Here is a 27413-nt window from a genome sequence, read left to right as displayed (position 1 = left end):
GTTGTGGTCCAGGTTCGAAGTCATGAATTAACTTCTGTTATCCTTATTTTCTGCAGTGGGGGGTATTTATATATATATATATATATATATATATATATATCTTTTTTAATACACAAGACTCATTGGGTCATGTGAGACAAATGACATCACTACGCAGCATTTATAAGGCTATATTTTACCGGATATTTGTGGCTCTTGCGTATTATACATTTATTCCTCATTACAAGACGTTCTAGACTACTGGTGAAAAGATCAGGGTGAAATCTGTACTTTGCTAGTGGGGTTATGCTTGGAATTGTGGCTAAAGGGAGGGGGCGAAGGGGTGGAGCCACAAAATTCCTGAGCCTGTCTAAACAGGTTCAGCTGTGATTGGCTGCTAATAACAAGCATGTGAATAATGGATCAACGGGGGCAAAGTGGCTTACCATCCCATAAGCTACACAGAGCTTAGTACATAATGTGTAGTCATAAGGATAAAACCAAGAATATAGGGGGGTAGCAATAGAGACAGCGGATCCAGCAGATACGGGGGGGGTGGGGGGGACATTCTTACTCACGTGCAAATTCTATATATGTCAAATGACCATCAGGTGACTTTTGCTACAATGATGTGCTTTTTGGTGACGTTCTTACCTGGTCTGTTTGTAGATACAATAGATAACGAAGCCAATGGCAACAACTCCCAGGAATATTCCGAAGATGATCGCTAGGATGTTCCCCACAGTACCTGTAGTGCCAAAGGCAGAAGGAGTTAGTGCTGATATCTATAGGTTTCTCACTGTACAAGTGCATATTAACAACAGTGATAGTATCCTTATCATTTACAGTAGGGGGTACATTATCCCTTATAATACATGAGTGATACTCAGAGTTCCCTGTATAACTCAGCCTGCAGCCTTGTGCCTTTATATGGGCACAGAACCCCTCAGTGACTGCTAATATCCTTATCATTTACAGTAGGGGGTACTTTATCCCTTATAATACATGAGTGATACTCAGAGTTCCCTGTATAACTCAGCCTGCAGCCTTGTGCCTTTATATGGGGGGCACAGAACCCCTCAGTGACTGCTAATATCCTTATCATTTACAGTAGGGGGTACATTATCCCTTATAATACATGAGTGATACTCAGAGTTCCCTGTATAACTCAGCCTGCAGCCTTGTGCCTTTATATGGGCACAGAACCCCTCAGTGACTGCTAATATCCTTATCATTTACAGTAGGGGGTACATTATCCCTTATAATACATGAGTGATACTCAGAGTTCCCTGTATAACTCAGCCTGCAGCCTTGTGCCTTTATATGGGCACAGAACCCCTCAGTGACTGCTAATATCCTTATCATTTACAGTAGGGGGTACATTATCCCTTATAATACATGAGTGATACTCAGAGTTCCCTGTATAACTCAGCCTGCAGCCTTGTGCCTTTATATGGGCACAGAACCCCTCAGTGACTGCTAATATCCTTATCATTTACAGTAGGGGGTACATTATCCCTTATAATACATGAGTGATACTCAGAGTTCCCTGTATAACTCAGCCTGCAGCCTTGTGCCTTTATATGGGCACAGAACCCCTCAGTGACTGCTAATATCCTTATCATTTACAGTAGGGGGTACATTATCCCTTATAATACATGATACATACCTGTAGCAAAGGTTGAATCTGCAAAAGGCAAGAATAAAAGAATATGTGAGTGTATGTAATATAATTATACAGAATAAGACACATGTGAGAGTAGGGTTTCTATACACTTTTACTACTGGACAGATATTGAATCCAGTGGATTCCCCATGTACTTACGTATGTGGAAGGAAGAATACACGGTCCTGCTGTTAAGGAGCTGCGCTTCCCGGACATTGTTCCCCAGCACCTCTGGGGGGACTTCTGTCGCTGTCGTAGAGTAGAGGGTTGTCTGCAGTTTCTCCAGCTGGGGACACAAACACAGACAGACATGAGCAGAATGTGACTACCATAGGCATCCCTGCACCAGCGGAAACGTGGCATCTGTTGGCCAACATCAAGCTGCAGTTTGGTTGTTTAAAGGTGAACTAAAGCCAAAAAATGATGGATGCTGTATTTTATATACTGAACTTACTGTTCCAGATCAGAGGTTCAGCAGCCCTATAACAGTAATGATCCAGGTCTTCAAAGTTGTCCCCTGCAGATCCCCATCTGGTTACACCATCTACTCAGTGTCAGTGGCACTGCACATGCTCAGTGGGCTGCTAAATTCTATCTGTCATAGAAGCTGAAGCTACAGGGCTGTTTATTAATCCATTCTGATGCAGAAGGTGCTGGTTTTTATGCTGCCATGCAATGTGACTGAATTCTGAATTGTAAATCATCCCACTCCCTTTAGGAACTTTACAGAATGACTCAATCAGAAATCTGCTTGGACTGAGATACTATGGTTTCTGACAGGAGGGAGTATAAACCACGACAGTGGATAGAATACTCCTCATACAGGTATCGAACCCCTTATCCGGAAACCCATTATCCAGAAAGTTCCGAATTACGAAAAGGCCATCTCCCATATACTCCATTATAAGCAAGTACCTGTACTTGATCCCAACTAAGATATAATTACCCCTTATTGGGGGCAGAACAGCCCTATTGGGTTTATTTAATGGTAAAATGATTCCCTTTTCTCTGTAATAATAAAACAGTACCTGTACTTGATCCCAACTAAGATATAATTACCCCTTATTGGGGGCAGAACAGCCCTATTGGGTTTATTTAATGGTTAAATGATTCCCTTTTCTCTGTAATAATAAAACAGTACCTGTACTTGATCCCAACTAAGATATAATTACCCCTTATTGGGGGCAGAACAGCCCTATTGGGTTTATTTCATGGTTAAATGATTCCCTTTTCTCTGTAATAATAAAACAGTACCTGTACTTGATCCCAACTAAGATATAATTACCCCTTATTGGGGGCAGAACAGCCCTATTGGGTTTATTTCATGGTTAAATGATTCCCTTTTCTCTGTAATAATAAAACAGTACCTGTACTTGATCCCAACTAAGATATAATTACCCCTTATTGGGGGCAGAACAGCCCTATTGGGTTTATTTAATGGTTAAATGATTTCACTGGAGGAGTAGGAGAATCTAAACAAACACTGAGCATGTAATGCTGTAGGGAGACGCTGACGCACTCGCAGATTTATTAGTCGCCGGGCGATACTCCCATTGCTCTTGTATAGAATTCTTGCCCTGTTTTTCTTTGCATTGTTGGGAAGGGGCCAACAGCATCAGTGCCGATGATAAGGGGGGCCGGTACCTTTCCCTACTAATCGGCTGTGAAAGGATAGATGGATTGCACATCAAGCTGCAAGGGCTCCCTCGGGGGCAGCAAAGACTTTACCAAGATGGGGCCCCCCAGTGGTCTGTTTATTGACTAAAGGCTGTGCAGGGTTAGTGCATGCTGGGAAACTAAAAGGGGGACATAGTTGCCTCATTTCGGGGATCAGGCCTGGTGGCGTAACTAGGGATCTATGGGCCCTGGTGCAAAACTTGCACCAGGCTGCTGACACCAATGATCCACATGGGGAGCTGGACCCATAGCAGCCCCACCCACTGCCCCACCCCAGTGATATTTACATCACTTGTTCCCCCACCTCCATGAAACTTACCACCACCCAATGTATAGCTGATAAATTAGATAGGTACAAGAAGGGGTTGGGTGGCTGTTTAGCAAGTGAGGGAATACAGGGGTAGGGGGGATAGCTCTCAGTACAAGTGAGGGAATACAGGGGTAGGGGAGATAGCTCTCAGAACAAGTGAGGGAATACAGGGGTAGGGGAGATAGCTCTCAGTACAAGTGAGGGAATACAGGGGTAGGGGGGATAGCTCTCAGTACAAGTGAGGGAATACAGGGGTAGGGGGGATAGCTCTCAGTACAAGTGAGGGAATACAGGGGTAGGGGGGATAGCTCTCAGTACAAGTGAGGGAATACAGGGGTAGGGGAGATAGCTCTCAGTACAAGTGAGGGAATACAGGGGTATGGGAGATAGCTCTCAGTACAAGTGAGGGAATACAGGGGTAGGGGGGATAGCTCTCAGTACAAGTGAGGGAATACAGGGGTATGGGAGATAGCTCTCAGTACAAGTGAGGGAATACAGGGGTAGGGGGGATAGCTCTCAGTACAAGTGAGGGAATACAGGGGTAGGGGAGATAGCTCTCAGTACAAGTGAGGGAATACAGGGGTAGGGGGGATAGCTCTCAGTACAAGTGAGGGAATACAGGGGTAGGGGAGATAGCTCTCAGTACAAGTGAGGGAATACAGGGGTAGGGGGGATAGCTCTCAGTACAAGTGAGGGAATACAGGGGTAGGGGAGATAGCTCTCAGTACAAGTGAGGGAATACAGGGGTAGGGGAGATAGCTCTCAGTACAAGTGAGGGAATACAGGGGTATGGGAGATAGCTCTCAGTACAAGTGAGGGAATACAGGGGTAGGGGGGATAGCTCTCAGTACAAGTGAGGGAATACAGGGGTATGGGAGATAGCTCTCAGTACAAGTGAGGGAATACAGGGGTAGGGGGGATAGCTCTCAGTACAAGTGAGGGAATACAGGGGTAGGGGAGATAGCTCTCAGTACAAGTGAGGGAATACAGGGGTAGGGGGGATAGCTCTCAGTACAAGTGAGGGAATACAGGGGTAGGGGGGATAGCTCTCAGTACAAGTGAGGGAATACAGGGGTAGGGGAGATAGCTCTCAGTACAAGTGAGGGAATACAGGGGTAGGGGGGATAGCTCTCAGTACAAGTGAGGGAATACAGGGGTAGGGGAGATAGCTCTCAGTACAAGTGAGGGAATACAGGGGTATGAGAGATAGCTCTCAGTACAAGTGAGGGAATACAGGGGTATGGGAGATAGCTCTCAGTACAAGTGAGGGAATACAGGGGTAGGGGAGATAGCTCTCAGTGCAAGTGAGGGAATACAGGGGTAGGGGAGATAGCTCTCAGTACAAGTGAGGGAATACAGGGGTATGGGAGATAGCTCTCAGTACAAGTGAGGGAATACAGGGGTAGGGGAGATAGCTCTCAGTACAAGTGAGGGAATACAGGGTTATGGGAGATAGCTCTCAGTACAAGTGAGGGAATACAGGGGTAGGGGGGATAGCTCTCAGTACAAGTGAGGGAATACAGGGGTAGGGGAGATAGCTCTCAGTACAAGTGAGGGAATACAGGGGTAGGGGAGATAGCTCTCAGTACAAGTGAGGGAATACAGGGGTAGGGGGGATAGCTCTCAGTACAAGTGAGGGAATACAGGGGTATGGGAGATAGCTCTCAGTACAAGTGAGGGAATACAGGGGTATGGGGGATAGCTCTCAGTACAAGTGAGGGAATACAGGGGTATGGGGGATAGCTCTCAGTACAAGTGAGGGAATACAGGGGTAGGGGGGATAGCTCTCAGCACAAGTGAGGGAATACAGGGGTAGGGGGGATAGCTCTCAGTACAAGTGAGAGAATACAGGGTTATGGGAGATAGCTCTCAGTACAAGTGAGGGAATACAGGGGTAGGGGAGATAGCTCTCAGTACAAGTGAGGGAATACAGGGGTATGGGGGATAGCTCTCAGTACAAGTGAGGGAATACAGGGGTAGGGGGGATAGCTCTCAGTACAAGTGAGAGAATACAAGGTTATGGGAGATAGCTCTCAGTACAAGTGAGGGAATACAGGGGTAGGGGAGATAGCTCTCAGTACAAGTGAGGGAATACAGGGGTAGGGGAGATAGCTCTCAGTACAAGTGAGGGAATACAGGGGTAGGGGGGATAGCTCTCAGTACAAGTGAGGGAATACAGGGGTAGGGGAGATAGCTCTCAGTACAAGTGAGGGAATACAAGGGTAGGGGGGATAGCTCTCAGTACAAGTGAGGGAATACAGGGGTAGGGGAGATAGCTCTCAGTACAAGTGAGGGAATACAGGGGTATGGGAGATAGCTCTCAGTACAAGTGAGGGAATACAGGGGTAGGGGAGATAGCTCTCAGTACAAGTGAGGGAATACAAGGGTAGGGGGGATAGCTCTCAGTACAAGTGAGGGAATACAGGGGTAGGGGAGATAGCTCTCAGTACAAGTGAGGGAATACAGGGGTAGGGGGGATAGCTCTCAGTACAAGTGAGGGAATACAGGGGTAGGGGGGATAGCTCTCAGTACAAGTGAGGGAATACAGGGGTAGGGGAGATAGCTCTCAGTACAAGTGAGGGAATACAAGGGTAGGGGGGATAGCTCTCAGTACAAGTGAGGGAATACAGGGGTAGGGGAGATAGCTCTCAGTACAAGTGAGGGAATACAGGGGTAGGGGAGATAGCTCTCAGTACAAGTGAGGGAATACAGGGGTAGGGGAGATAGCTCTCAGTACAAGTGAGGGAATACAGGGGTAGGGGAGATAGCTCTCAGTACAAGTGAGGGAATACAGGGGTAGGGGAGATAGCTCTCAGTACAAGTGAGGGAATACAGGGGTAGGGGAGATAGCTCTCAGTACAAGTGAGGGAATACAGGGGTAGGGGGGATAGCTCTCAGTACAAGTGAGGGAATACAGGGGTAGGGGAGATAGCTCTCAGTACAAGTGAGGGAATACAGGGGTAGGGGAGATAGCTCTCAGTACAAGTGAGGGAATACAGGGGTAGGGGAGATAGCTCTCAGTACAAGTGAGGGAATACAGGGGTAGGGGGGATAGCTCTCAGTACAAGTGAGGGAATACAGGGGTAGGGGGGATAGCTCTCAGTACAAGTGAGGGAATACAGGGGTAGGGGAGATAGCTCTCAGTACAAGTGAGGGAATACAGGGGTAGGGGAGATAGCTCTCAGTACAAGTGAGGGAATACAGGGGTAGGGGGGATAGCTCTCAGTACAAGTGAGGGAATACAGGGGTAGGGGAGATAGCTCTCAGTACAAGTGAGGGAATACAGGGGTAGGGGAGATAGCTCTCAGTACAAGTGAGGGAATACAGGGGTAGGGGAGATAGCTCTCAGTACAAGTGAGGGAATACAGGGGTAGGGGGGATAGCTCTCAGTACAAGTGAGGGAATACAGGGGTAGGGGAGATAGCTCTCAGTACAAGTGAGGGAATACAGGGGTAGGGGGGATAGCTCTCAGTACAAGTGAGGGAATACAGGGGTAGGGGAGATAGCTCTCAGTACAAGTGAGGGAATACAGGGGTAGGGGAGATAGCTCTCAGTACAAGTGAGGGAATACAGGGGTAGGGGGGATAGCTCTCAGTACAAGTGAGGGAATACAGGGGTAGGGGAGATAGCTCTCAGTACAAGTGAGGGAATACAGGGTTATGGGAGATAGCTCTCAGTACAAGTTGATCCAGGGACTGGGCCGATTGCCATCTTGGAGTCAGGAAGGAATTGTTTTCCCCTCTGAGACAAATTAGAGGCTTAAGATGGGGTTTTTTGCCTTCCTCTAAATCAGGGGTGGAATCGGGGGAAAGGGGCAAACTATGGCCCGCGGGCCACATCTGGCTGGCCTTTTCAATCCGACCCGCCAACTCGTGCCCCCCCCTGCATGGGGCGCAAGCATATAAAAGGATGCAGCGGGGGACAGAAGCAGCCAGAGGAGGGAGCGAGCCACGGGTAGCTGGTGGGCAGGGGGGAGAGAGAGAGATGGAGGATGCTGGTGGAAGGATGCTGGGAAGGACGCTGGGATGGAGGTGGAGCTGAAGGGAACTGAAGGATGCTGGGGGTGGAGCTGGAGGATGCTGGGGGTGGAGCTGGAGCATGTTGGGAGAGAGCTGGAGGATGCTGGGGGGGGGAGCTGGAGGATGCTGGGGGGGGGAGCTGAGGATGCTGGGGTGGGGAGCTGAGAGGCCCCGTGATTTGTGATGCTGGCCCGGCTCGGCGGTAAGTCAATGTGGCCCCTGAGCCAAAAAGTTTGCCCACCCCTGCTCTAAATCAGCTAGCAGTTAGGCAGGTTATATATAGGCATTATGGATGGACGTATGTTTTTTATGATTTTTATGATTCGTAATGCCAGGCACAGTACCCCCTAATACCCTCTGTGTATTTTGTCCAACAACCACTTTATAATACATTTCTAAAAGGAAAAAATGAATAGTTTGTACACATAGGCCCTTTGGACTCCCCAGGCTCAGATATATCCCGTGCATCCCCTGTAGTCCCGCCTCTAATACGGCCATTTTTTCCCCCCTCTTTATCCCTATGGCTAAAAATCCATTCTCAGTTTGCGAAAATGAAGATATTATAGCCCCCCCCCCCCCCCCCCACGTGTTTTATTTGGTATCAAGACCTTTCCACAGACCTGAGATCTGGAAATTTCCACTGGGTGGTAGAAGACGGTCCACAGCACACTCTGGAAGCATGGAGGGGTGGTCAGAGACCCCTGGTACCGAAAATACTCTTCTAGATTCTCAGGGAGCAGATGGCGCACGTTAAATGACGGAACAGATACAGTCTGATCTGTGACAAAAGATGACCCCCCCCCAAACATATAATCAGTACATAGTTGGTACAATCTCACCCCCAGTACTCTCTTAACTACACTGCTGTTACTGTAACTAGCTCATATTCTGTATGTAAGTTCTCACCTTTATATCTGATATTATCCAGATGGTGCAGTATATTGGCATAGGCTGGATTATCCGTCGCTCCTATCTAAAAGACATAGATCACATAAGTACCCAAACTTATACCAATATATATATATATATATAGTCTTCTTCTTCTGCAGAGAGTGTCCAGAGTGCTTGGGGCCATTGCATTCCCCAGTATTAATATATTCCCATCTGCATTGACATAAAAGCCCCCTCAGCAGCAGAACCCTACTATCAATATGTACATTAAGGGGCCTTGTTAGAGTTCTAAGCAAAACCTACAGCAAATTAGAAGAACGAGTTCTGCCTCTCACCTCAAAAAAGACTCCCAGCACCGCCAGTCCGTCCGGCTTGTTCTTGGCTTCACTGATATCTGCGTACTTGTCAGAATTGTAATGAACGATATGCAGCTGAAATTGAAAGATATTATGATAATTAAATATATTGTCATCTCTGATTCTTTTATAGTATCCTAGAGCCAGTTCCATGTATAATACCCCAGAACCCACAGTAGGATAAATACAGTGCCAATTCCATGTATAATACCCCAGAACCCACAGCGGGATAAATACAGTGCCAATTCCATGTATAATACCCCAGAACCCACAGTAGGATAAATACAGTGCCAATTCCATGTATAATACCCCAGAACACACAGCAGGATAAATACAGTGCCAATTCCATGTATAATACCCCAGAACCCACAGCAGGATAAATACAGTGCCAATTCCATGTATAATACCCCAGAACCCACAGCAGGATAAATACAGTGCCAATTCCATGTATAATACCCCAGAACCCACAGCAGGATAAATACAGTGCCAATTCCATGTATAATACCCCAGAACACACAGCAGGATAAATACAGTGCCAATTCCATGTATAATACCCCAGAACCCACAGCGGGATAAATACAGTGCCAATTCCATGTATAATACCCCAGAACCCACAGCGGGATAAATACAGTGCCAATTCCATGTATAATACCCCAGAACCCACAGCAGGATAAATGCAGTGCCAATTCCATGTATAATACCCCAGAACCCACAGCAGGATAAATACAGTGCCAATTCCATGTATAATACCCCAGAACACACGGCAGGATAAATACAGTGCCAATTCCATGTATAATACCCCAGAACCCACAGCAGGATAAATACAGTGCCAATTCCATGTATAATACCCCAGAACCCACAGCAGGATAAATACAGTGCCAATTCCATGTATAATACCCCAGAACCCACAGCGGGATAAATACAGTGCCAATTCCATGTATAATACCCCAGAACCCACAGCAGGATAAATACAGTGCCAATTCCATGTATAATACCCCAGAACACACAGCAGGATAAATACAGTGCCAGTTCCATGTATAATACCCCAGAACACACAGCAGGATAAATACGGCGCCAATTCCATGTATAATACCCCAGAACACACAGCAGGATAAATACAGTGCCAATTCCATGTATAATACCCCAGAACACACAGCAGGATAAATACAGTGCCAATTCCATGTATAATACCCCAGAACACACAGCAGGATAAATACAGTGCCAATTCCATGTATAATACCCCAGAACCCACAGCGGGATAAATACAGTGCCAATTCCATGTATAATACCCCAGTACAAAGGGCAGGATAAGGGCAGGATCTCCCGGTGGTCCCCAGCCATAGAGGGCCCCAGCTAAGGACAGTGTTCTTCAGCCCTAGCCCCTGTGTACATGTAATTGTTGTGGAAGTTGGTCCTCAATGTTGGATCCTCTGGTGGGCTATTGGAGGCCCTGCCTGAAACTTGTTCCTACTGCGTTATGCTTAGTACAGAGGAATACCTATGTGGGCATAGTTTTATGGTTTCTCTCTGTACAGGCCACCAAGACCTCCACGGGGAAAAAAGGAAAATTGTTATACATTTGGAGCTCAATAAACATACAAACTTGAACGTATAGTTGGCCCTTAAATGCTCCTCCTAAGATTTGACATTTGGACTTTGAACTTCAAACAACCCCCCCCTCCAGATGGCAGTTTTACTGTCAGGGAAGAAAAGCAGATACACCCATACCCTAATGCATTATCCCACATCTGTTCTGCTATAGGTTAAATAGTGCGTGCGGGGCCCCACAGGATTGCAACCCAGATAAGGGAAAGTATGCAGGGAGTGTATATATGAGGTGACGGGGATGCCTAGCACCATAAATATGTACAGTAGGTATGAGGTATGCAATACAGTTATAAGGTGGGCTCCCAAGGGGAAACATATACAAGATAAGGGCAATGGAATGTATAGAAGCTCTCTCAGTTTCAGGCTTATAGGATAAACCCATGTAAATAGAGTTTGGAATTCATTCCCAGAATTCCTTTTGTTTGATTTTACCTGTATGAGGCAGTCTCCTCAACCTTATTTATTTGGATTTTATACCCAAAATTGAGTGCATCCCTTGAATAAGGGTCCTGAATATCACATGCTGAGGTAGGTTATATAATCACATGTTGTCCAGGTCCAGTAAGCCATAGCAACCAACCAATCATCAGGTAGCTTTCATTGGCCTAGTGCAGTTAGTATAATGAAAGCAGATGTCTGATTGGTTGCAAGGGTTAAGTAGTCTCTGCAGCAATTAACTCTCCCTAGATGCAGTTTCTTGAGTGTGTTGCACTTGCCCTTGTTTAGCATTCGGGGCTTTGTACCTGTTTTTGCACTGAAATGCATCACTTTCCTGTGTTTTAATGGGGCCTGGGGCCACAGCAGCTGTTATTTTACTTTAAAGTTACTGTTCTTGTGATTATAATTTAATCAGGTATATCTTGCTTTCAGCCTTTGCCCAATATGCCATAGTGATGTACACCTCCAAGGCTGGGAGGGGATGCTGGGAGTTGCAGTCCTACAGCAGCCCATAATTGGACTCTGCTATATCAGCTATGCCACTAATACAGACTCACAGCTCAAAGCTGTTATACAAGTCCTTGTACAGTTGAGGTGCTGTCCAGAAGAGCTGACAATCTAGTGGCCTAATGGCTGTTGCTGAAGGCAGAATCATTACATAATAGTAATAAGTAAATCCAAACGCTATTACATCACGGCCCCGGTCAGATTATGAGCAGACGTGTAAGAGCGCAGCAGCAGCAGCAGCAGGATAATCCCGTTATTTGGGTTGCACATGGGACTATGGAGAGAATTTCGCTGACTCGGCTGGTTCAGCTATTAATGAGCCCTTTGTTCTGTAAGGGGCACAGCCTGTGGCCTGGAACAAATCCCTACCGGCCAGCGGGAGTCTCCCTGCATGATCCAGGCAAATAAATCTGGCCCACAGTTGGTTTTGCTCTCGTGTAATTCTTAGCTCACTCCCATTATATCAAATGAGCATGGCACAGGCCCTGGCACGGGAGCTTAACTGTCACGTGAACTTGGCACAGGCCCTGGCACGGGAGCTTAACTGTCACGTGAACTTGGCACAGGCCCTGGCACGGGAGCTTAACTGTCACGTGAACTTGGCACAGGCCCTGGCACGGGAGCTTAACTGTCACGTGAACTTGGCACAGGCCCTGGCACGGGAGCTTAACTGTAACTTGAATTTGGCACAGGCCCTGGCACGGGAGCTTAACTGTAACTTGAATTTGGCACAGGCCCTGGCACGGGAGCTTAACTGTAACATGAACTTGGCACAGGTCCTGGCACGGGAGCTTAACTGTCATGTGAACTTGGCACAGGCCCTGGCACGGGAGCTTAACTGTCACGTGAACTTGGCACAGGCCCTGGCATGGGAGCTTAACTGTAACTTGAACTTGGCACAGGCCCTGGCACGGGAGCTTAACTGTAACATGAACTTGGCACAGGCCCTGGCATGGGAGCGTAACTGTTACATGAACTTTTCACAGGCCCTGGCATGGGAACTTAACTGTTACATGAACTTGGCACAGGCCCTGGCATGGGAACTTAACTGTTACATGAACTTGGCACAGGCCCTGGCATGGGAGCTTAACTGCAACATGAACTTGGCACAGGCCCTGGCACGGGAGCTTGACTCTAACATGAACTTGGCACAGGCCCTGGCACGGGAGCTTAACTCTAACATGAACTTGGCACAGGCACTGGCACGGAAGCTTAACTGTAACATTGCCCACCAACATGCACCAACGTGCTGGCTGATTTCCTACGGACCCGTAATGTGGCCAATCTGTTGCTAAAGGTTCCTCTTTGAAACCCTTGCACTTAGTAGTTGGCCAAGTAGTCAGAGGTGCCTCTAGGCCTAGCAGGTAAAACATCAGCCAAGGCCAGGCTGGTCTTACAAATTTACCAGCAATGTACCTGCCCCCTATGTCTCGGGCCTCCCCACACTCTCTAGCCCATAAGTCCATTTGTAAATGGTGGTAACCTTGTAAGTAGTATAGGCAGCCAATAGTGATGTGCAGGCCAACAAAAGCCAAATCCACCCAATCCCAACCTGAACCCTACACAACCCAGTGCATTGGCATTATATACCTGCACCCAACCTGCCCATCTCCAACATAACCAGAGAGGGAAGGCAGGTAGGTGCCTATATAGTTAAGCCAATGGTGGTAAGCCACTGGAGTACTTAGAGGTACAGCAGCACCGCGGGCAGCCCACACCTCACTAGTGCCCAAGGCAAAAACAACTTGGCCCAATGTCACCCCAGCCCATTCCCTCCCCTCTGTCAGTCAGCATGCCAGAATGGCAACTCACACACAACTGCACCCTAGGCACTAGTCTCTCCTCCCTGCCCCTAGTTCTAGCCCTGGCACTTGTTGGTGGTACCCTGCCAGTAATATCATACCACATACCGAAGATATAGGGTGGAACTATGACTTTCTATAGGGTGAAGTTCTGACTTTCTATAGGGTGGAGCTCTGACTTTCTATAGGGTGGAGCTATGACTTTCTATAGGGTGGAGCTATGACTTTCTATAGGGTGGAGCTATGACTTTCTATTGTGTGGAGCTATGACTTTCTATAGGGTGGAGCTATGACTTTATATAGGGTGGAGCTCTGACTTTCTATATGGTGGAGCTCTGACTTTCTATAGGGTGGAGCTCTGACTTTCTATAGGGTGGAGCTCTGACTTTCTATAGGGTGGAGCTCTGACTTTCTATAGGGTGGAGCTCTGACTTTCTATAGGGTGGAGCTCTGACTTTCTATAGGGTGAAGCTATGACTTTCTATAGGGTGGAGCTATGACTTTCTATAAGGTGGAGCTCTGACTTTCTATAGGGTGGAGCTCTGACTTTCTATAGGGTGGAGCTCTGACTTTCTATATGGTGGACCTCTGACTTTCTATAGGGTGGAGCTATGACTTTCTAATGCCAATCCCCAGTGCAGCAATGGCGTCAGGAAAGGACTCACCTCTGCAGGGAACTCCTCCCCGTCCAGCCGATGCTCGGACCCTGCCTGCTTAGCAGGGCTGCCCCAGTGCAGATGGAGCTGAGCAGCCTTGAATGTGTTAGGGAGCCCCCGGAGTGTCATGGAGGAGGGCAGAGAGAGTTCAACTGGAAAGAATCCACAATAAAAGAATTAGCTTGTTCTGAGCATGAAATTCTGCAACCGTGATCCCATGATTTGCTCACATAGACCCCTGTTATAGTCCCAATTAATATGTCTTACCATCAATAGTAATGTTTTATTTTCTGTCACACACTAGAGGATTTCATATAAAAAAAAAGTATATTATTTCTAGGTCAGTGGTTTAGTTTGCTCTGCACCAGCTTAGCTTTCTGATCTCTCACACTCTCTGGTAAATCAGTTAAAGGGAAACTATCCCCCCAGAATGAATACGTAACCAACAGACAGTTTATATTATATTAAGTGACCTATAAAAGAATCTCGCCAAACTGGAATATATATATCAGTAAATATTGCCCTTTTACATCCTTTCCCTTGAGCCGCCATTTAGTGATGGGCTGTGTGCTCCCTCAGAGATCAGCTGACAGGAAGTGATGCAGCTCTAACTGTAACAGGAAGTAGTGTGGGAGCAAAAGGCGGAACTCTGCCCATTCATTGGCTGATGGGGCCTAGCATGTATGTGTGCCTTGGCTTGTTTGTGTGCACTGTGAATCCTATGATCCCAGGGGGCGGCCCTTAGTACTTAAAATGGCAGTTTTCTATTTAGGATTACCCAATGGCACATACTACTAAAAAGTTTATTTTTATGAAAATTGTTTATTTAGATTAACTTTTAGTATGTTGTAGAATGGCCAATTCTAAGCAATTTTTCAATTGGTCTTTATTATTTATTTTGTACAGTTTTTGAATTATTTGCCTTCTTCTTCAGACTCTTTCCAGCTTTCAAATGGGGGTCACTGACCCCAAAAACGATTGCTCTGTGAGGCTACATTTTTATTATCATCGTTACTTTTTGTTACTTATCTTTCTGTTCAGTCCTTCTCCTATTCATATTCCAGTCTCTTATTGCAACTCTACCCTAGCAAGTCCCTAGTTGCTAAGGTAATTTTGACCATAGCAACCAGACAACCGCTAAAATTCCAACTTGGAGAGTAAAACAATTAGAAAACCACAAATAATAAAAAATGAAGACCAATTGCAAATTTTCTCAGAATATCATTCTCTACATCATACTAAAAGTTAACTCAAAGGTGAACAACCCCCTTAAGGCAACGTACCAATAGCCCATTGACCATTTTGAGATGATTTTTTTGTAGGCAAACAATATGTACAGTTAAATACATTTCCCAGTGGCATGTTGATATAAAGCTTTGGCATGTGGAATCCTGTGATGGGGGTAGCACAGACTGCAATCACTACCCCCTCCCCTTAGGCCTCTCTGATCCATTTGGGAACTTTCTGCCTCAATCGCTTCTCTTTTTATGTTGAGCCAATCGATTAGAAAAGAAAACGTAGATTCACATGTTTTTATTGTAGCCACTTATCTGTAGGGTGGGCTTTACCCATGATGCCCGGGGTTAACAGTGTGGCAGCATTACACATCCCCCCTCTTTTGTATATTGCACCCCCTTGTCCTTTCAACATCGAGCTTCCCATTTGTGTTCCCTCAGTGACCATTGTTTCCATAGAACCAGCTCTTTTGTAACAGCCTCTCTGTGGCCTTCGGCCAACAAATCATCGTCATCCTCTTCCTTGCCTGCCAGAGTCATGAAGGACCAGCATTTCACTCTTTTACTGTATCCACCCACATTTTTCTGATAACTCTATGGTGACCCCTCCAGCCATATAGTCTGCTGATGCAGGGACGTACCTAAAAGTTCCTGGAACTCAGGGCGTACTAATCACATTGTAATTTCCCCCCCCATAAACATACACGCGCATAGTTTCTACTACTGCCCAAGTCAGCAGATTCCACAGGTCTGTCACCCAAACAGAAAAGCTGTACAGAATAAATAAATCACATATTAAACGTATCTCTGTGGGGGAAGCCATTTCTTTAGGACTTTCTGACTTCCTGAGCAAAAACCTCACTTTAGAGCAGGAAGTGATAAAAGTATAGGCAATATTTGATCCCTTGGCTTTTATTTGGGTGCCCCCTAGTTTTGCTATAGAAGTTGTCAAAAATCATAATTATAGATGCACCAATGAGATTCTACTGACTAAAAACCTCATTATAAGTGCAAGAGAAGAGACCAATGAGAACACTGATTCCCAGCACTATGTCTGGTATCTTGCTGTTATCTTACATATAGAGATAATTATGTCATTTTTTCTTTTATTATATAACACAGGAATCAGACATGGGGATAAGGAAAGATTTGTTCAGTGCTGGGAAACTGTGTTTAATGCTCCCAACTCCAATTGCAGGAACAGAGAACAGGGAGCCAGATTTACACAGATCAGCAGGGATTCTTATTGGAGGAATTTTTGCATTTTAATGCAACAGCTGGCCCTGGAGCTTTGGGGAAAGTTTAGGAAAAGTTCTTTTGTGCAATATTGCTTTAAGAATACAAACCTGATGTTGCTGAACTACGGCACCCAGAACGCATTTGCCTTCATTATATGTTACATTATTCTGGGATTTGTAGTCCAGCAACAGCTGAGTAAAGTTTGGTTGAGTAGTGGGGTTTAGTAGCCATTTAAAACACATACAAGTTTGGAAAGGGTCTCCTCATCTAAAATGCTTTTCATGCAGTTATAAGCAGGGAACAGACAAAATATAAATGTTACAAAAATGTCAAATCCCTATACAATATATATATATATATATATATATATATATATATATATATATATATATATATATATATAGATGATAGATAGATAGATAGATAGATAGATAAAACAAAGGTGTAAAGGGCACATATTTAAAGTTTTAAAGTTAATGTAAAGGTAAACTTCCCCTTTAAACAATTCTGTAAAAAGGAAAAGAAAGGCTACAAGGTGCAGGCAGTTGTGGTTTGTACAGGCACTCCTGCACAGGCTGATGATTACACAGAATGATCATTATAGGTGTTTTCACGTGGCATTCAGTGGAAAGCCATATAACCTGTATGTATGTATTTATATCTTTATTTATAAAGCGCTACTTATGTACGCAGCGCTGTACAGTAACCTGCTTTTTTTCATAGGGAAGGTTGTAAGTACAGGGCCCCATTGAGGTAGCAAGCAGACAGTGGGTGGGGGGGTATGGGTCAGAAATCCCAGCTCTGTTTATCCTTCTAGAAAGTTATAAAATGAAAAGAAGAGATCTGATTGGTTGCTGCAGCTTAAGGTGCCCATACACCTTCAGATCCGCTCACTTGGGGATGTCGCCAAGCGAGCGGATCTTCTCCCGATATCGCCCACCTACGGGTGGGCAATATCGAGAGAATCTAGGCTAATTTGATAATTTGGCCCTGGGGCCAAACGATCGAATTATAATGACGGGTATAGGCAAAGTCGGTCCGGGGACCGCATCAACGAGTCAATGCGGTCCCCGATCCGACTAGATTTTTTAACCCGCCGGATTGATATCTGCCCGATTTCAGGCCAGATATCGGTCGGGCAGGCCCGTCGGTAGTGCCCATACACGGCCCGATTAGCTGCCGAATCGGTCTAAGGGACCAATATCGGCAGCTAGAATCGGCCTGTGTATGGGGACCTTTACTTCACTGGTAAAATTTAGCATTGATGTTAGTCCATCAGCCCTAGTGTATTTTCCTTTTTTGGGAGGGCAGTTGCAATTTCCATGGTAGGAATACATTGTAGAAGTGCCCCACAGTGGCCCCCCTGCAAAAAACAAACCTTCAGTGATGCCCGGCACAGAGTACACCCAGCCCTGACTTATCCCCGGGCCCACTCACCGATAAATCCCAGCCCGCTCTCCTACCCGAGAGCCAACATGGAGCAGAGATTTATATGCAGCAATGGAGGAAACAAACCCTGCGGTCCTGGGTTGTGTGGGGTAAGCTTCCTTCGATTGTTATGCCACTGGTGCCCCAGTGTTACTTCCTGCAGAGCACCATATGCAATAAAGCAAATCTGCAAAAAGACAGGTGTGAGGAATAGAGGTACCAACACCTTTATAAATGTGATGTATTTGGCCACCATTTTACACCTGCTGAATGTAAACGAGCCCCATTGTGTTTCCATTAGTTTCCATGGGGCCAATAAACGCATTGTAGTCCCTTTATTCAGGACACACACAAGCTCTGGCAGAACACATTCACTTTATTGCCCAATAAACAAAAGAGGAGCCTACGAACTCTAGAGACAATGAAAGGAAATGGGGCCTCATCACCTTCTGCACCCAAATCCAACACAGGGACATTGTTACTTGGGGTGAAAAAAAACCACATGTCTATCAAGGTTAGCCCTTCCGTTTAATCATTGTTTCAAATGGAAATACCCTTGACAAAGTGGTCAATAGGTTGTCCAGAAGGGTTGAATTTCCTGTATCTACAGTAGCCTATCAATAAATGATAGTGCCTATCAATAAAACGTTGTTCTGAGATATAGTTAAACAAAGATCAATTAATGGAAAATGTCATGTCAACATGCTGGTGAACTGCATGCTGGGTATTCCTACCTGAATGGCCGTTGTTGGTCAGAGTAAAAGGCTGGTTCCCAGGAGTGTTGTATCCTTCTGGTTCTATGGGTGGCAAGGACTCGTCATAAGATATATTGCTAGTCTGGATATTGATTGGTGATTGGGCAGTCCCTCCACAGTCAGGGTACGTGACTGGCCAGTTCTCCTGTCCATGGTGACCTGTGACCAAACATTATTATTAGCATCCCAACATGTTCCACAATGTAGATGGTAAAAGCCTTCAGTGCTGTTAAGGATTACATTTCGGATTTCCTCTTTGAACAGTGCTGCATGTTGTAGTATGAGCAGCAGGGAAGGGGTTAAGGGGATGCTATCATTGAAATAAAAAATTATTTGTTTTGCCTAAAAAAATGCTGAATTTGTTATAGCTGCTTTTCCGCTTACATACTTCCTGGTACACATGGGCCTATCTGCTTTCATTGAGTCATGTGATTTTAGCTCAGTATCACACAAAATGGCCTCCTTTCATATTTTTTTATTTCATTCTATCTCCTTCTAGTCATTAGGATATGTTTTCAAAAGTACCGTGTTTCCCCGAAAATAAGACACTGTCTTATATTTATTTTTTCTCAAGCAGACACACTAGGGCATATTTTCAGGGGATGTCTTATTTTTATTAAGTATAATACAACAATCTATATTTATTCAAATACAGTTAAGTCATCTTCTTCTGGAACATAACTCTCCAGACCCAGAATTCCATCCTGGATTTCTTGCAACTCCATTTCCTTTAGAACTATTTATTGGTGGGAGAAAGGAGTGATGCGGTTACCACCCGCGCATGTAGAACGGCTAGGAGAAAGGAGTGATGCGGTTACCCCCAGTGCATGTAGAACGGCTAGGAGAAAGGAGTGATGCAGTTACCCCCAGTGCATGTAGAACGGCTAGGAGAAAGGAGTGATGCGGTTACCCCCAGTCCATGTAGAACGGCTAGGAGAAAGGAGTGATGCGGTTACCACCAGTCCATGTAGAACGGCTAGGAGAAAGGAGTGATGCGGTTACCACCAGTCCATGTAGAACGGCTAGGAGAAAGGAGTGATGCAGTTACCACCCACGCTAGGAGAAAGGAGCTGTGGCAGATAAAAGGTATTCTAGTCTTCCTTACCGTTTCGTGCCGAAATGCATAGCGTGGCTAAGCAGATACGCTGCATAGCCACGCCCATCACTAGGTCTTATTATGGGGTAGGGCTTATATTTAACAAATGCATAGAAATCCTGCTAGGGCTTATTTTTTGGGTAGGTCTTATTTTCGGGGAAACACGGTACATTTATGTCCCATCTTAATCTCTAACGAAACATGACATAAGTTCAATTTGGGTGATATTTTTTGCCTTTAACATGGACAGCGTGTTTTCTTTGTACAGTCTTTAAATATATATATCCCAAAAAGTCACAGCAGGAACAGGTGAGAATGCCGTAGCTGCCTATTTATGCCTTTGGCAGGAGTATTTAAAGGTCAGCCAATACAGTGGCCCTTATGTCTAAAATCACTGACACTTCCAGTGTGACTGCAGGTTCATGCCCCATAGCTGGCATGGTTACAGCCGCTATTTCCCTCTGGTTCTTGGCTGTCTCTGGTAAAAAAAAAATATGCACAGAACTGGCCATTGCTCATGTTAATAAAAGCAAATATATCTACAAATATTTATATTTATACAGAAAAATAAATTTTGCATGTCCAAGATTTCAAGAAGCGAACCAGAATATACTACCTTCTGATTGGCTGGTATGGGTGATTTTTAAAACACACATTTTCCTAAGGATATTCTTCCCTGGTGATATTCTATGATTCCCATTTACACAAAGAGATTTGATGTCATGCTTTGACTGGTGGCCTCTACAAATGGCTGCTTGGTTCTCATATACAAACGTGCCTGCAGGAAAGAACATTCCTCGAGGCAGAGCTCAGGGCAGTACAATTTTGGGAATGTGGGAAGGCGAAACACCATTTGCATTTCAATGAGTCCCTTCTTTCACAGTGTTAATTTGCTTGCAGGAAAACAATCCCCCAAAGTACAAAGCAGTGAGAAGCGGGGCCCTCCGCCTGAATGGCCTCATCTAGCCTTTTCCCATTCAGAGACAGGCAGGTTCTGATGTAATGATACAGCTGGACCCGATGCTACGATCCATTTATATTACCCCATACCCTCCCCCTGCTTAGAAACCCAAATAAATACCAAGGGAACCCATGACATTGATGAATCGCAGTGAGAGATGTGGGGCCTATAGCTTTCTGTGTTTACAGAGGGTGATGGGGTCATGCCCTCAACCGAGCACTCAAGGGAGGCCCAACGGATCTAAAGAACTACATTTCTAAACAATAAAACCACCCTGCTTATAAAAATAACTTTAGTCAGGAATCTCCTGACTGACTACTGTTTCAAGTGATCCTCACTAGGCCAATAAAGTGCAACGTTTACCACTCTTTGGCAAAAAATGCATCAACACCTATTACAGGTATGGGACCTGTTATCCAGAATGCTCGGGACCTGGGGTTTTCCGGATAAGGGATCTTTCTGTATTTGGATCTCTTAAGTCTGCTAAAAATCATTTAAATATTGAATAAACCCAATAGGCTTGTATTGCCCCCAATAAGGGGTAATTATATCTTAGTTGGGATCAAGTACAGGTACTGTTTTATTATTACAGAGAAAAGGGAATCATTTAACCATTAAATAAACCCAATAGGACTGTTCTGCCCCCAATAAGGGGTAATTATATCTTAGTTGGGATCAAGTACAGGTACTGTTTTATTATTGCAGAGAAAAGGGAATCATTTAAACATGAAATAAACCCAATAGGACTGTTCTGCCCCCAATAAGGGGTAATTATATCTTAGTTGGGATCAAGTACAGGTACTGTTTTATTATTACAGAGAAAAGGGAATCATTTAAACATGAAATAAACCCAATAGGGCTGTTCTGCCCCCAATAAGGGGTAATTATATCTTAGTTGGGATCAAGTACAGGTACTGTTTTATTATTGCAGAGAAAAGAGAATCATTTAAACATGAAATAAACACAATAGGACTGTTCTGCCCCCAATAAGGGGTAATTATATCTTAGTTGGGATCAAGTACAGGTACTGTTTTATTATTGCAGAGAAAAGAGAATCATTTAACCATTAAATAAACCCAATAGGGCTGTTCTGCCCCCAATAAGGGGTAATTATATCTTAGTTGGGATCAAGTACAGGTACTGTTTTATTATTACAGAGAAAAGGGAATCATTTAACCATTAAATAAACCCAATAGGGCTGTTCTGTCCCCAATAAGGGGTAATTATATCTTAGTTGGGATCAAGTACAGGTACTGTTTTATTATTGCAGAGAAAAGGGAATCATTTAAACATGAAATAAACCCAATAGGACTGTTCTGCCCCCAATAAGGGGTAATTATATCTTAGTTGGGATCAAGTACAGGTACTGTTTTATTATTACAGAGAAAAGGGAATCATTTAACCATTAAATAAACCCAATAGGGCTGTTCTGCCCCAGTAAGGGGTAATTATATGTTAGTTGGGATCAAGTACAGGTACGGTTTTATTATTACAGAGAAAAGGGAATCATTTAACCATTAAATAAACCCAATAGGGCTGTTCTGCCCCCAATAAGGGGTAATTATATCTTAGTTGGGATCAAGTACAAGGTTCTGTTTTATTATTACAGAGAAAAAGGAAATCATAAAATTAGAATTATTTGCTTATAATGGAGTCTATGGGAGATGGCCTTTCCGTAATTCGGAACTTTCTGGATAACGGGTTTCCGGATAAGGGATCCTATACCTGTAGTGGGAGCAGTCATATTGCTTAAAAAGGCCCTGGTTTATTCTAAAACCAGTGATCTCCAACCTGTGGTTCACGTGTAATATGTTGCTTACTACACCCTGATGTTGCTCCCAGTGGCCTCAAAGAAGGTGCTCAATTTTAAATTCCTGGTTTGTGAAGGGAAAAATGGGTTATGTAGGAGCAGCGATGACTCTAGGCTATGCCGTGAGCTTCTGAAATACAGTTTATACAGTATACATATGATTAATATAATCAGAATATTACCTGCGTAGGTCCACTCTGAACCTGAAAAACAAAGAAATAAGAAATTACATCATTGCCTTAGAGATAATATCTGTACAAAGTTTCTATATAATATTAGTGGCAGCCATTTTCCTTTCCCGCCTTTTTCTTTCAGATCAGGCTAAAGCTTCCTAGACAGGAAGTGGCACTGTATCAAACAAAATGGCTTCTTCTGTGTCAGGATGAAGACACACTGAGTTACTAGTAGCAGCTACTTGTCATGAGTACTAAAGTAGACAATGCTGATCATTTACTGATAACTGTCTCTCTGTGTGTTTTAGCAGAGGCAATTCTCAGTATTGTCTATGGCAGGGGATTTTCTGGAGTTTAGTAGCCATGAAAAAGTAGCTGCTACTAGTAGTTCAGTGTGTCTTCACCCTAAACCAGAAAATGTAGAACAGATGTCAAGTGACAAGGGGAGCTAGAGAACAATATGTCTGATTCCTCTGGATCATTTCCAAATGTGTACACATTACGGCTGCATACTACACATCATCAGGATATTTCCCCTCACTATTTTAACCCTGTTTCTACCAAAATGGCCCCAAGTTTATGAAACCTGTCTAATAAACTGGCTTTAAAATGTTACATTTTTTAGCAATATAAAAGGGAAAGCTTCTATTTAAATAGGAAAAGGGGAGCTTTGTTACGGAACAAGGGTTGCTAGTCACACATAACCTATAGCAACCAATTAGGAGGTAAAATGCACTAGTCACCTGTACAAAGCTAATGGAATGCTGTGGGTTACCAAACCGTACTTATTGGCAATAACGGAGCACCAAAGCTTTGATTTTATGCAGATTGGCCTGATAATTTTTGGCTGTGCATCTTCCTGTATTTATTTAGGCTTTCCTTTCACTAATCCAGACATGGAAAAACAAATTAACATGGGCTACCTTCCAGTGCAATAAAAAGCCTGAGTGTATCCACTATATTAATGATAAACTTGCATTTCTGTTTTGATGGTGGGGTAGAAAGAAAAAAAACAAGTGATTCTTGACCTATCGACCCCCGTGTGTTTAGAAGTGGCTCGGCTCTGGTTAACTGGTACTAATGATGGGACAAAGGGTAACTAAGCTATTAAGCTGCACAGCAGAAAGAACAGGTAACGTATTTAGGGAGATTCTCCGGACAAATGCTGCTTTGTGAGATTTCTTATTAAATAGGAGGAGAATTATCCATCCCACCCAGGGGTGTAATTATCAAAGAAGCAGACCCTGGGACTGCTGGGGGGCCAGGTCTAGACTGGGGTTTAAAATAGGACCTGGCATTTCAAGTACACAGAGACCCACACAGCACCCAGCTGCCCAATACATGGCATCTTACTGCAGCCCCAGAATCCATAGATTGACAGTCTGGGCCTATGGGGGGTCCAGCCACCAATAAGCATCTCCAATACATGTTTATAAAAATACAGGAGGCCCTAAGGCTAATGCCAGATGTGGCGTTTTTACGCTGCGTATTTTCTAATCCTCTCGGTGGCTAAAAAACGCACAATATCGCCATCCGTAGAAATAACACACTATGCGTAAATACGCTAGAAAACGCGTTACCACGGACTTTTCATGCGTTTGCCGAAATACGCCGTTATTTGCACAGCAACCTATTCCTATGTATACACAAAGGCAGCGGCCAGACGTTGCGGAAATACGCAGCGTTTTTACTATTTCGCACTATTAGCACCATGGGAAACGGGATTTGCTACGTCACCAGTACTAGGCTGAAAAACGCCATAGTCAGGGGCTGTGTGGCTTGTGCGGCGTTTTTAGGCGGAGAAAATACGCAGTGTAAAAACGCCACATCTGGCATCAGCCTAAAATGTTACTTTAGTTAAGCCAATGTCTAGCCTCCTATTCCTCTCTTTCTGACCCCCTTCCCCCTTGAGTCTCAACCTCTAATTCCACAAATTGTTACCTATCCAATTATTCCATTGGAAAATCACTTTCGGCTAATTATATCTGGAAGGGAACCGCATAACCCAGAAAAAGATAAACCCCTCTCTCTCTCTGTGTCCCTTTTATTTAGATTGCGACTTAGTAGAAAAAGGCTTCTTTCCAACCCAGAATTTTCCCACACAAAACAAAAGGTCTTTTTCTTTAACAGAGCGCAGAGCGTGGATCCGCAGCCAAATGAGCACCCTTCGCTTTGATTAAAAAGAAACGTTTTCCCGGCCCTTTAATTCTTTCAGCTTGTCTAGAAATTCCAAGTTGATTTATTAATCCTTCTTATATTTAGTAAAGAAAATTCTGCATAGTCAGAATAACATTCTCGGGGTAGTTTGATGCTGGTTGTGGGTGTTAGATTTTAATAAACAATCTTATGTAATAGGTTACTACTACACACACTAGTGTAAACAGTACATCTTAAGCACATTGTTATTGGTTGTTATTGCTTTACCACTTTTTATGGCAGTCGAGGCCTTATTTCACCTCATATGTAAAGAAAATAAAATATGAAATAAATACCTTTAAGACAATTATACACATTAAGATTTCAGGTGTTTTCCTGCTGATGCTGTAGTCCAAATATGCTGGGCCAGAACACATTATTAGCTAAGAATTATCTAAGCATAAGATTTGGGGTGAGTGCTTATTTGTGCCCTGGGTACCCCTGGAACTATGGCAGGGTGACTGTTACCCCAATGTTTCTATATATCTGTAACCTTGTTATGAGCTAAGGGGGCCCAGCCTGAAGGCCAGTTAGGGGGGGATTTGGGGTGAGTGCTTATTTGTGCCCTCTGTACCCCTGGAACTATAGCGGGTGACTGTTACCCCAATGTTTCTATATATCTGTAACCTTGTTATGGGCTAAGGGGGCCCAGCCTGAAGGCCAGTTAGGGGGGATTTGGGTTGAGGGCTTATTGTGCCCTGGGTACCCCTGGAACTATAGCAGGGTGACTGTTACCCCAATGTTTCTATATATCTGTAACCTTGTTATGGGCTAAGGGGGCCCAGCCTGAAGGCCAGTTAGGGGGAGATTTGGGGTGAGTGCTTATTTGTGCCCTGGGTACCCCTGGAACTATAGCAGGGTGATTGTTACCCCAATGTTTCTATATATCTGTAACCTTGTTATGGGCTAAGGGGGCCCAGCCTGAAGGCCAGTTAGGGGGGGATTTGGGGTGAGTGCTTATAAGTGCCCTGGGTACCCCTGGAACTATAGCAGGGTGACTGTTACCCCAATGTTTCTATATATCTGTAACCTTGTTATGGGCTAAGGGGGCCCAGCCTGAAGGCCAGTTAGGGGGGGATTTGGGGTGAGTGCTTATAAGTGCCCTGGGTACCCCTGGAACTATAGCAGGGTGACTGTTACCCCAATGTTTCTATATATCTGTAACCTTGTTATGGGCTAAGGGGGCCCAGCCTGAAGGCCAGTTAGGGGGGGATTTGGGGTGAGTGCTTATTTGTGCCCTGGGTACCCCTGGAACTATAGCAGGGTGACTGTTACCCCAATGTTTCTATATATCTGTAACCTTGTTATGGGCTAAGGGGGCCCAGCCTGAAGGCCAGTTAGGGGGGGATTTGGGGTGAGTGCTTATTTGTGCCCTGGGTACCCCTGGAACTATAGCAGGGTGACTGTTACCCCAATGTTTCTATATATCTGTAACCTTGTTATGAGCTAAGGGGGCAGTTCGTGCTGGTGGTGTGGACACAAAGTCAAGAAATGATTGCAAACAGTTTGAGTAAAAAGGGACTAAAGACATTTAACTTCTTTCCAAAAAGTATAGGGCACAAATTTGACATTGTAATTATATTAGCATTTCCCATAACACAATTTCCATAGTGGAAAAAAATAATTGAATAAATGCAAAAAAGATCCCTGAGCTTAGAAGCTTGCAGTCATTTAGAAGTTGAATGTTAATACAGCAATAGCAGCACCTGCAAATGTTAGTGCGCAGATAACTTAGCTGCACTGCCATACCAATCGGGGACAGAAAAAGAATTCTGTGTAACAGATATAAAAATCATTGCTATTTGCTTTCAGATTTTGTGTTTCTGGGAAAAATTCCGGCGCACTCACCTCTAACCGTGACATGGGATATGCTGAGGATGAGAAGGGAAAGGCACAGCATCCTGGCTAGCAGGCAGGTAGTGGGGACAGACATATCCTGTGCTGATTCAGTAGCCAAAAGGGGAGAAGGTCCCGGGTGTCCCTCTCTCTATAGCCGGTGCAGTGTCCGGGCTCCCAGCTTCTCTGCACAAGTTTGGTCCAGCAGATCTCTCTCTGCCTCTGCAGTCTGCTCATGAGCTTGCAACTGCTCGCTGCCTTATAAATAGGTCTGTAGGCCTCCTACTGGCCGCTCAGCTTCCAATCCGCAATGTCACAGGCAGCAGCAATATCACTATCAGTGCTATTTGTGTATTCCAGCCCGAGATTTGTGCCCCCCTCCCAGGCACACACTGCACGCAATCTCCATATCAATCCCCCAACAAGGAGCCATTCACATACAAGGAGGGGGCCCACTTTCACATTTCCTTCTCTGTTTATTTTTCATTCCTTATTTCTCATTTCATTTCATTATGACATCTAATAGTTCTAAGATTTACAAAAAAAAAAACCATTTTGGCCAAATAGTGTCCCTTTCTCCTCTTTCTCTCATTTAGGGCTCTGGCACACGGGGAGATTAGTCGCCCGTGACAAATCTCCCTGTTCGCGGGCGACTAATCTCCGTCGATTTGCCAAAATCGCGCCGCCACGTGTGCCATCCCACTGTGGGACTTACATTTTTGCCAGTGGGATGGCAACTAATGGCAACTCGGGGAGATTAGTCGCCCGCGAACAG

General features: G+C 44.7%; 1 protein-coding gene across 1 annotated transcript in view; it reads right to left on the bottom strand.

Annotated features, from left to right (window-relative positions):
• ca14 (carbonic anhydrase 14) overlaps positions 1-26857 on the bottom strand; it is a 29316-nt gene extending 2459 nt beyond the window's left edge. The window contains 10 exon segments of the mRNA NM_001110051.1: positions 634-727; positions 1649-1666; positions 1805-1931; positions 8272-8429; positions 8558-8624; positions 8878-8973; positions 13919-14061; positions 18546-18725; positions 22616-22636; positions 26651-26857. Of these exon segments, the coding sequence (NP_001103521.1) occupies positions 634-727; positions 1649-1666; positions 1805-1931; positions 8272-8429; positions 8558-8624; positions 8878-8973; positions 13919-14061; positions 18546-18725; positions 22616-22636; positions 26651-26702 (956 nt within the window). The 5' untranslated portion in view covers positions 26703-26857.
• Between the last annotated feature and the right edge of the window lie 556 nt (positions 26858-27413).

Source organism: Xenopus tropicalis, chromosome 8 (genome assembly GCF_000004195.4).
Source record: "Xenopus tropicalis strain Nigerian chromosome 8, UCB_Xtro_10.0, whole genome shotgun sequence".
NCBI lineage: Eukaryota > Metazoa > Chordata > Amphibia > Anura > Pipidae > Xenopus > Xenopus tropicalis.
Note: the sequence above shows the minus strand (reverse complement) of the source record. Positions and strands in the feature narration are given on the sequence as shown.